This window comes from Pygocentrus nattereri, chromosome 30 (genome assembly GCF_015220715.1).
Source record: "Pygocentrus nattereri isolate fPygNat1 chromosome 30, fPygNat1.pri, whole genome shotgun sequence".
Classification (NCBI taxonomy): Eukaryota; Metazoa; Chordata; class Actinopteri; order Characiformes; family Serrasalmidae; genus Pygocentrus; species Pygocentrus nattereri.
In genome coordinates, this window is record NC_051240.1 from 2,173,281 (window position 1) to 2,185,000 (window position 11,720).

The 11,720-nt window shown below is 39.8% G+C and overlaps 1 protein-coding gene across 2 annotated transcripts in view; it reads right to left on the reverse strand.

Moving 5' to 3' along the window:
- obsl1a (obscurin like cytoskeletal adaptor 1a) overlaps nucleotides 1-11,720 on the reverse strand; it is a 44,840-nt gene that overhangs the window by 17,682 nt on the left and 15,438 nt on the right. The window contains exons 8-16 of one of the 2 annotated variants that reach the window (XM_017715774.2): nucleotides 11,156-11,431; nucleotides 9,685-9,960; nucleotides 8,460-8,732; nucleotides 6,716-6,991; nucleotides 6,093-6,368; nucleotides 2,793-3,068; nucleotides 2,416-2,691; nucleotides 493-762; nucleotides 59-325 (exon numbers count right to left, since the gene is read on the reverse strand). In XM_017715774.2, coding sequence (XP_017571263.1) covers nucleotides 59-325; nucleotides 493-762; nucleotides 2,416-2,691; nucleotides 2,793-3,068; nucleotides 6,093-6,368; nucleotides 6,716-6,991; nucleotides 8,460-8,732; nucleotides 9,685-9,960; nucleotides 11,156-11,431 — 2,466 coding nt within the window. The remainder of the gene's footprint in view (nucleotides 1-58; nucleotides 326-492; nucleotides 763-2,415; nucleotides 2,692-2,792; nucleotides 3,069-6,092; nucleotides 6,369-6,715; nucleotides 6,992-8,459; nucleotides 8,733-9,684; nucleotides 9,961-11,155; nucleotides 11,432-11,720) is intronic. The other variant, XM_017715775.2, reaches the window with a different exon arrangement.

The window sequence follows — 11,720 nt, forward strand, 5'->3', positions numbered from 1 at the left end:
GAACTGTGAATTCTTACATGAGCATCCTTGGTCTAACCAACATGCTGTTTCAACTTACTCTCCACCCTGATGTTTGCACTGGTACAATCGTCCCTGGATTCGCAAGCATACTCTCCTGCGTCCTCTTTGGTGATGCGGTGGATGGTGAGACTTCTCTCAGTGCCGTCAGCCCGGATGGAGAAACGGCGGCTGGGGATGATCTCAACACCGTCCTTCAACCACTGCACATCAGCTTTGGGCTTACAGACCTCACAGCGCAGAGTAATCATGCCATCCTTATGGGCCACAGTGTCAAACAGCGGTTTCATAAACTTGATGCGCATTTCTGAACAGACACAGTACACACAGAAACACGAAGAACTGAGTACAGATCGGGCCTTTGTCTAAAGTCTAAGTCAGTTAAAAGCCTCATGTACAAATATTCCTTTTAGTATTACTCTTTGTTTTATAAAATCAAGCTGTAAGAGTTTTAAAATTTGCAAAGCTCCTGACCTTTGACCAGCAGATTGAAGCGTAGCTCGTCTGTGTTGGCATCACATGTGTACTCTCCACTGTCTGACCTCTTAAGAGGGTTGATGGAGAGAGTGCGGGTCAGGCCTTGACTGTCTTCATGGAAGCGTTCCCCACTGACTGGCATCCAGTCCTTGAGCCAGCGCACTGGGGCATTGTGTCTGGACACCATGGCTGTCAGAGTGATGCTCTCTGCCTCATAACCCGTAACCATGATCACATCCTCTTTGTCAAGGAATTCGACAGGAGGCTCTGGAGAAGGCAAAGATCCAACAAGAGTTATGCAGCTGCGCTATTCTGTGCTGTAAGAGTAGTGCTATCTGTTTTCAACACATTCAGGTCTACATCCCTTCTCTGTTCTCAGTTACCTTGCTGTTGAATGTCAGATGGTTTTTCTCTTCAGATCAGATCATGAAATTAATGTAAAAAGAAGTAAAATGATAATATTCTGTCCCTGTCTGGCTTCACGCTGGCTCCTCCTGTCTATCCAACCCTAAAGAGGAATTCCTCAGATTTTCAAATTTCCTGCATCATGAAATGGTTAAGATGTGAATAAAGTCCATAAAAATGGTTGGATGTGAAAAGTTGGATGGTTGGATGTGAACAGTAAGCGTCAATAAGTCTGAACTGTTTACAGTGGTAACAGGAATCAGACGTCTGAAGAGTGTAATGTCTCTAAAAGCCCCTTTCCAGAAAGTTATTCCTGGGACATTGTTTTATGGTAGTTTTGATATAAATGTTTGGGCTACATTGTACTTCGTTTTGATCCATTTATGGCGGAGAGGTGTGTGCGGGGCGTCATAAGACAAAATAGCCCTGAGAAAACGTTTTTTCCCCAATATCAACATTACGTATAAAGTTTATATAAAAAGACACACATAGATTCACTGGTGGTTTTACATCTTAACCCCTTAACAGGCCATGGGTCAGTTTTATTACACACTTCTGTTACCTAAGAATAGCTCAAATAGTTTGCACTGAAGCGCCTGTAGTCTGAGAAGTTAGGATGTTAAATAAAACGGCTATAATTATGCTGTAGACATTGTGACCTCTGGCTTCTATCACCAGCACTTCAAAGAAACCACTCTAAATGGCTTTATGCACATCTCAGTAACTCAATTATAAAGAAATGACTGTAACATGTCTTGCTTAGTTTTTTTAGCCCTTCTCTTTTCTCTTTTTTTGTTCCTTTTCCCTTAGTTTCTTTTTCATTTGTATTTTATGGTAAACATCTTTCATATTTGTCTACCTACCACATGGCCCCGGCTGAGGAATTGCCCAAATGGATTTTTGGAGAGAAGCCTTCATTAATCAACTTGGCACTTACACCTGCATCCGTTTACCTTTAAGGAGGTGTCACTATTGCTCTTAGCATCAAGTTTACAAAAAAAATAAACGGCATTTTTTGAAAAATTACCAGGTTCCAAGGTCAATATGCTTTTTTCCTACCTATGTTTTTAAAAAAAGGAGTAAAAGACTGGTAATCTCACCAGAATACACCTTTAAAAGCTGCTAGTAAACCCTCCAGTTCAGTGGTGCACAATTTAACACAGTGGAAAAAAAACAAAACAAAAATATAAAATGAAGCATAACTTTTGCACAGGCAACAGTAATTCAGTACATGTGCAGACGTGTGCTCTATATTAACTTATTTTCACTTACAAAATCAATAAAACATGTCATTTGATGAGGGGTGGCCAAACTGTTTTACACAGTTATGTAGTTGAAAGAGATGACATCAGTATTAGCTTGTATCTTTCACTATCTATCACTTGTACTCAAAGTATACAGGACAAAACAGCTCATTTGGGCATGTTATCAATTATGAAATGATGCACAGCCTAAGCTCTATATAGCTGGCATGTCTTTTCTATTTAAAAGTATTTATAGCGAGGGGTTTCATACCTTGGACTTTGACTACCGTCATCATTTTGTCATCAACAGCATCACACATGTATTTCCCAGAGTCAGAGGGCTGCATATTAGATATTATGAGTTTGCGGAGAGTGCCATAGCTCTCGATGTACGTGCGTGAGTCAGGAAGCAGAGGTTTCTCGTTAAAGAGCCACTGAACGGGTGCGTTTGCTCGTGACACCTCACACGCCAGGACCAGGTCATCACCTTCCACCATTTCCTGGACATCAGACTGTCCAGAGTTTCCTAGAATCTTCACAGGAGGTTCTGAGGGACAAAAATAGACATAACAATGTTCAAGTGCTCAGAATATGCATGTACACAAACAGCAACCACACAAAGTGATACACTTTTAAAGAGTTTCACACCTTGCACAGTGACATGAAAGGAAATACTGTCATCTTTTGCGTCAAGGATATATTCCCCAGAGTCTTCCAGCTCAGCACAGAGGATGACCAGGGATCTGAAAGCGCCTTCCTCCTCAAAGCAGAAGCGCTCATTTTCCTCAATATGATCACCGTTTTTGTACCATTTGACCTCTCCATGTGGCCTGGACAGCTCACATTCCAGCACAATGTCATCAGACAGCTGAGCCGCGTACTCTGTATTGATCTCAGCTTTCTTCAGGATTTTCAGCGGTGCCTCTGACAGTTGATGAAAAGAGATCAAATAAGGTAAATTAGAGCTGCACTCATGTGAAATTGCCCAAGTGTAAGAAAGTTTGAAAATGTTAAAGGGGCTACATCTGTTGCTATGCAGCGCACAATGCAACTTCTTGCCTTTTCAGATCTGTGCAATGGTCTGCAAAGTACACAAATCATGTACTTGAGTTAAGTAGAGACCCCCAAGGTAAAATATCACTCCAGTAAAAGTAGAAGTTCCTCCCTTTAGACCTCCACTTGAGTAAAAGTACTAAAGTATTTGTTTTCAATTGTACTTAAGTATAAAGTAAAAGTACTAAAAGAGTAATTATGACTCAAATGTCATAATTAATTGTTTGCCTTTTTGCAAACAAACAAAGTTTCAGTTTGAGATTTATTTACAACTTAGTTCCAAGTTTAAGTTGAATAAAAACTGGCTTTAAACTCAGGATCACAGATGAGCTCCTTTACTATGTTGATCTGTAGGCGTCTGTTCATAAACATAAACCAGCCCAAACTCATTTACTATAAAATGAAATGGTGTTTGTAGAAATTCAGAAAAAAGCCGCGTCAGTCTCGACTGCATATGTGGACATATTTCTATATTGTGCTCTATTTACACAAAGTTAGGTTAGAGTGAGGAGTTTCTTCCACCATTTATGTTGAATAGACACTCCCAAATTTTACGCTGCTGCACTGACATTAAACCGTGTGCTTGAACTGGGTTGGTATGTCCAACAGGTCAAAATAAGCTCAAAATCAAGTGCGCGCTGTGGCCTAATTGGTGCGTTTGCTTTGTGGTTCTTTCGTTTAGACGTTATCTTTTTTATACACAGGTAAACCAAAAGGAACGACAGATTTTGCAAAATGTAGTGGAGTGAAAAGTAAGATATGTGACTTTAAAATGTAGTGGAGTGAAAGTAAAACGTCACCCAAAAAGGAAAAACTTCACCAAAGTACATATAGACAAAAAAAACTACTTAAGTACAGTAACTAATTATATTTACTTAGTTATTGTCCACCACTGGATCTGTGTCAGAGATATTGTCATAAGGGCAACACCAAGTTATGCAGTTTAGATGTTCTCTACTCTGTTCCTCTACTCTATTCCTCAGGTAATCATATTAAACACTTTATACAGAAAGAGTTTAGGAGCAATAACAGCTCAGCCACTAAGTAACAGACCATGCAAACTCACAGAGTGGGGTTGTTAAGTCACTGCACTGCCTCCAAACTGCCTCGGAAGTATCATCAGCACAAGAACTGTGCATCAAGAACTTATAATGGAGTTTTCACATCTGAGCAGCGACTCGCGAGCCTAAGATCTCTACGTGCAATGCCAAGAGTAGGGTGGAGTATTGTAAAGCACACTGCAACTGGACTCTAAAGTAGTTTTACATGTGTTCTCAAGTGATTAATTACATTTCACTATATGGCACAAATTTGGGTTGCCAAGAAAACCTCCTGGAATGCATAGACAATGCATTTAGTTTGGTAGAGGAGGGATAATGATCTGGCGTTGTCTTTCAGAGTTTGATTAGGCCTCTTAGTTTAGTAAAGAGTAATGTTAATGCTACAGCATAGAAAAATATTTTTAGACAAATACGTGTTTCACGAATGTGCATGAATGTGCCCCTGTGCACAGTGTGAGGTCCATAAAGACAGAGTTTGATGAGTTTGGTCTGGAGGAACTCCAGTGGCCTGCAAAGAGCCCTGATCTCAACCTCAATGAACACCTTCGGGAAGAATTGTAATGCCGACTGTGAACCAGCCCTTTTTGTCCAACATCAGTGCCTGAACTTATAAATGCTCTTTTGATTTAATGGGCACAAATCCCCACAGACACACTCCAAAGTTTTGTGGACAGCCTTCCTTGAAAAGTGGCAGATGTTATAGCCACAAAGGCGGACCGACTCCACATTAATGTCCATAGTTTGGGAATGTTAGAGTGTACAATTTAAGGCAGGAAGACAGAGAGAATGGAGGCCAAATGATGTGGTGTCATTTACAAAGTACGATTATAAGTGGGCAACTTCATCTTTGTCTTTTTGTTGTGTTATATCTTGTGAAATCTGATGTATTTACTCAAGTGACAAAATTTTTTACCAAAACTGGTATAAATATGCTCTCACCCTAGCACCTGCAGTCTGATCATATGACTTTTTACACGAGTAAGTCTAATAAAATGGAACATGAGAAACAAAACAAATTTTGGGCAAAGCGTCCATAGGTGCCAGCCCATGCCATTCACTCATAAATACATATAAAATATGCTTTCATTAAAAATATGGAAGCTGTCACCTATGGATGCTTTGCCCAAAATCTGTTCTGTCATGAGAGTAGGCCGGTTTGAACTAGTTTTATACAATGTTGGTGAATAATTCTGTAATTTATGATGAATTTAGATAGGAAGTTAGATTTACTACATAACACTGGGTTCACAATTTAAATACTATGATGTTGTTATGGCCTATGTTGTTGCAGCTCATCAAAATGACAAAAACATAACAAATTTATCATCATGCTAACAAAAATAAGACCCAGTCTATACTAACAGTGCCACCTTTTCACTAACAAAATAAATATTTACTTTATAATATGCACTGCTACATAATGTTGGTATTACTCCACCATAAAATATCACAGCGGATGTCATGTAACCGGTCATATATCATAATGCTTAATGTCATGATGGCCAACTAAAGTCCATTAGCAAAGATCTTCATGTCACATAAGCTGTTATGATATGTGCCAAGGTCGCATGACAGCATGTGACATTTTCCATTGCATGTTTATGGTACGGTAATGTCAATGTTGTGTACCAGGTTTCAAGTAAAGTGTTGGCAAGTATTTGTAAATAGCGCACCTGAATTCAGGTAATTTGACAGCAAAAATTTATGAGAAATAATTTCTCTGGATCGAGTTTTTTTTCCAGTGTTCTATACAGCATAACCAACCTGGCATCAGCTGCTATGAATGATCTGCATCTGCAGGCTGGTAATATGAATGTAGCATTTCTGAACATACCATTAATTTTGACTTGGAAATCCACTGTGTCGTCTGTAGCGTTGCAGGTATAGAGGCCAGAGTCCGCAAGTGCTGGGGAGTGAATGATTAGTTTGCGGATTAGGCCATCCACGTGGATGGTGATGTTGCTGCTCTCCTCCACCTTCACTCCATCCTTCATCCAGCACACTTCTGCATTTTCACGAGACACCTCCAACTCCAGGACCACAGCTTCCCCCGCAAAATTCTGGATAATGCCATCTGCCTTTTTAGAGGTGGAGAGTTTTACAGGGGGCTCTGTGAACAACAAGATACAGAAAGGATAGACTTACAGTCCGGGACAGTCCATCTTTTCAGCGGTGAACTGTTCTTAATAAACCATGCCATGTACTAGTGGTCATCTCCTGTATTAATTAAATTAATTAATTCATTTGGACAAATAGGTTGTTCACTGATTTTGAGGAGGGTAGATGAATATAATTTATATTTAGAGTGTTAAGACATTCATCACATAAGATAACCCTACTAGATCCCTTGTTAATAAAGTTAGTGAACATGAAATTAATTCATAATACGACTTAATTCATTATTAAAGTGCAATTATGCAATTTGAAAAAACTGCAGACATCCAAGCGTTAATTTACCTTCTATTTTCACCCAGAAGGTCACAGAATCATCCGCAGTTTCGCACACATACTCTGCCGAATCATCTATGGTGGTACGACGTATGATCAAACTGCGGTGAACCCCATCCTCCTCCAGTATGAGCTCTTCACTTTCCTCTACCTCCATGCCATCACAGTACCAGCAGACTTCTGCCTCCGCCTTGGAGATCTCACAGCTCAGCACCAGCCTTTCTGAAGCAATCAGGTGCACCTCCACTTCAGGTGTGCTTGGGGATACGATGCGCACCGGAGCCTCTAATTTATCATGATTGACAGAAAGATTTCATACAGTGGTTACAATGAGCCATCATATCAATTCACAATGAAACAATAGTTTCTCACCAGCAGCATCCAGCTGCCAGACTACACAAAGGACTGTGTTATTTGGCACAATCTGTGGGACTCTCGCAATTCCAGGTGACATTACCGGTTTTGACTCCAAATTCTAGCTACCAGACTCTAATTTGCATTTATATTACTGAGATTAAATGAGAGCCTGCCGCTATCTAGCCGCCCAGAGCCGTAGGAAAGTAATTCAGACTGCACTGATCGTCAAAGCCAATGATTTTGAGCGACTTCATCACCACCCCATTCACAGAAAAAGGTTTTCATTTGAAAGACATGAAAAGATGCTGTTTCTGTTCTACACTGCTCACTGCTGTGCACAGCCAGATCAGGGTTGCCAGATCAGCGTTTTAACGCAACTTGCTGTGAATAGTGAAATGTTGATAGTGCTGTTTTTTCATTACCTTCTAGGATTTTAATTATGTTTTATTAAAAAGCAAAATAAATAAATATAATCAATACAATGGTGCAAAATATTTGATTTAAGATAATATTCGATTGAATATTCAAAAATGTAAATATTTGACGGTTGTAGCTCTAGTTAGGAGTCTTGCCCAAGGACTCTTATTGGTATAGTGTGGAGTGCTTTCACAGGCACCCACTAGAGTATATTAATAGATGGAATTTTTAAAAAAGCCTAAACTAAAAATGTATAACTTAACAGGCTCTAATCTAATGATTAATCAAATGATTATTTTAGCTATTTCTCTCTCAAACACATCTGGTCACAAGTTTAGTCGTGGTTGATTATTGGTTTAATAATCCATAAATAAAGACATTTTAATCAATGGGCTTTTGTGCAAATGCTTGAAAGGTTGTTTCGTTAACATATACCAGCAGTGCAGGTCAAAAAAGGGGCTACTATTATCAATATAATCAACATAATTCTGTTTTTTTATTTATTTATTTTTTTTATGCCACTGCATAATTTCATTTGGTACTGTAGCTCACAGAAAACAAGTGGGAAACATCTGTAAGAAAGTGTGGTGGTTGGGATAGTGTAGTGCCTCTGCCTTCTACACTGCAGACTGGGGTTCAATCCCCACCTGGTCAAACACCCTACACTACACCAATAAGAGTCCTTGGGCAAGACTCCTAACACCACCTTCGCCTCCCTGTGTAAATTGATCAAATTGTAAGTCGCTCTGGATAAGAGCGTCAGCCAAATGCCATAAATGTACATGTGTGAAGTCTAAACTTTCATGCATGTATGTTCAAAAGTGAAACACATTTTTATTATCATAATTTAATGAAAACAAACTATTTTGCATACAAATTATACATTTTGTCCATGTTGAAATAGTTTATAAAAAGCCAGTAATATTTCTAAACTTCAAGGGGTTCAACTGACGGAGCTTCTTGGCTCAGTAGTTCTCACCTGTTACACTGAGCTGGAAGAAAACAGAGTCACCTCCTGTGTCACACACATACTCTCCCGAGTCCCTCGTGGACGCACACTGAATGGTCAGCGTCCTGTATGGACCCTCGGCGCTCAGCTGAATGTTTTTGCAGTCCTGGACTTTCAGGCCATCCTTAAACCAGCACGCTTGTCCATTGGAGCGAGAGAGCTCACAGTTCAGAACGATAACCTCTGAGACGTAGCGATCCATGTGAACATCGTCTTTTGGGTCCACAATCATAACTGGTGGCTCTGTCCAATAACAATAACAATATCTTGAATACAAAACAAGCTACAGGCTAGAATAACAACAACCAGACCAACATCATGGGTGCAAAAATGAACTTTATGACTAATTGTCCTTAATTGTGACTCCATAGTCAGATACAGTCTGTTGAGGTTTGATCACCATGCAGTGTGTCTATTTTATATACATGCTCCACCCACAGATATGAACTGTTGTAGCTGCTGGACATGCTTTATGGAATATGTCATTTTAGAATGTAAATTTAGAGAAATGTAGCATTTTTAATGTCAAATTAATCTTGTATGTATGCAAGAAAGATCGTACTGTTAGTATAAAGGCCACTTTGGTTGGCTTTGCTGACCTAATACCATCGCCTTCACCTCTAGCTACTTTAGCTTGGCTGAAGGAGCACTACAAAAACTGCACATACACACATACAAAATTATTAGAAATTAAGATTGCACTCTAAATTTCCGTGTTTTGAAGAACAGCTACAGTTTCTCAGCCAACTGAATTCGACTTTTGCCAGTGCTCTGTAAACCTAGTCGCTACAGTGTGCAGACATTTAAATATCTCCAGTCAAACGACATGTTTTGATTTTCTACGTGAGAATAAGACAACACCTCCTCTTCGCTGAACACACTTCAATACATGACACTCTTCACTTAATTTACACAGTGGAGAAAAAAAGTAAATAAAATATAAAATGTATTTATTGTATTTATTCATTTATTTTCTCTATTTGATGAGTTCAGCAAAGAAACACCACTTGTGCGTTAAAATGTGTAGAAGTGTGCTCTCTGTAGAGGGTGTGTACTTATTTACACCCAAATTATGAAAGAATGTATTTGTGGGTGGAGCATGGACAGGTCAGTTCTAGACTACCTGTGGGAATCTATGTCATGCTGTGGACTGCATATACATAAATATGGCACGCTGCACTCCATCAGCCTTAACCTTTGACGTTGACAGTGAAGGACATGGTGTTGTCTCCTGCTTGGCATGTGTAGGCGCCGGCGTCACTCAGCTGTGCTGAGCGGATGATGAGCCTGCGCATGGTGCCCTCTGCCTGGATGGTGACATTGTCCGTCTGGAGAACTTCAGCTCCATCTTTGAGCCAGCGAGCGGTGGCATCGGGCCTGGAGAGCTCACAGTGCAGCACCACAGGGTCCAGCTCTGTAGTGCTCTTCTGCCTCTCCTCTTCTGGGATTTCCTTAAACGACACTGGGGGGCCTGGCAGAATCAGAAAGGAGATTCCCGCTATCAGCACGGGTAGATATGACCAGCTGTTGTAAGAATGACTCAAACATTAGTAAAAAACGAGATTTTTGTTGTGAAGGAGCATAAACGATGTTAACCCCTTAAAGCACAGGGTGATGACTCAGGCATTCACTCAATATTGTCCATCAATTGACAATATTATGATAAAGAAATGCCAGAGATAGGGATAATGTAGTTACAGTCATAGGCAAAAGTGTGCGTACCCTGTTGAAATGAGATGTTTTGTTGATTTTCTCAGTGAAACGCATCCCCTGCAGGCAACACACTCCTGCACCTTTTTAAGCCCAGTTACCGTTTATTTGCTGAATTTCACATGGAACTGTCTTCACTCAAAACCAAATGCAAGTATTTTGGATTAGGTTTCTAAACAAACAGTGGTCCCCTGTGAACAAACGGCCAAATTTAATATGGTAAATTACAGTTGTGTGTTGTGATATGATAAAATACACTCGTATCGCATTGAATTCCTCTGCCTGAACCGGAACAATGTCACAGTCCAATTTGTCTACCATCAAGCAGTCTACAGTCATCACTGAAGCATTAGCACTGGCACGAGTAATCGAACACACTGCTTTCTGTATGATTAACAAATCATGTGCAGGTTTAGTCTTTCTTCTACTGGAGAAAGTCTAGTAATCTATAAATAAATAAATAAATGTAGAATTATGTAAATGCATAAATCAATAAAGTGCATTTTTTTAATTTACAGTTTTATGTCCCAAATATATTTATATTTTTATCTGCTATTTATTTATTAACTTGCTTAATTCTTTATTCTTTTGGCACATATTATCCTACATAGCTTACTATGTATTTTTCCTAATAAAATTTTAAATGAAGTTAAACTAAGTTATGAGAGTGAGAAGTATGATATGTTTACGTGCATCTTTACAGAAGAATACATTTCGTCCGTCCATGCAATCAGACAAATTTGATCATGCTGTAAATGGCTTACTCAGGGTTTCCTCCAGTGCACACTGTATGGTGTGTCAAAGATAGAGGAAGAAAATAAAGGAGAAAAGAATTAGGTAGGAAATATTAGTCAAATTCTAGCTTGTGAAAATGAGAGGGAAAGACAGTGGAGGGTTAAGGGAAAGAATTAAAAGGCCAAAGGTTTGAAGCAGAAGCTAAAAGCCCTCCATGTCACCTGTAATGTCCACCTCAAACACAGCGACATCGTCCGCAGACCGACAAGCGTATGTGCCGGAGTCGTAGAAATCAACCGACTCGATGACCAGCGTCCTAGTGTTCCCATTAATTTGCATGTCTATTCCGCTTTGGGGACAGATAGGTTCCCCATCCTTGAGCCAGCAAACCTCTGCATCTGGATCAGATAACTCACAGCGGAGGACTAACGGATGTCCAGTATCAACAGACCTGTTCCTCTCTGCCTCGGTCAAACTCTGGAACGTGGCCCGTGGTGCTGAGGGTGCATGGTTAGTTAACGTGAAGAAAAATTTAGAGACAATAGGTTTTCAGTCCAATTCAGCAAATTCAGTCCTGCTGTTAGGCCTGACACACAACCTTCTGTACTTCATGAGCAATTTTGAGGCCCTTATATTACAGCTGTGCAAATTCATATATATTACTGGCCAAAAGTATGTGGACACCTACGTTACCTTATATAATCTTGTTGAATATCCCATTCCAAACCCATAAGCATTAATACAACGTCGTCCCCCTTTGTGACTGTAACAGCCTTTACTCTTCTA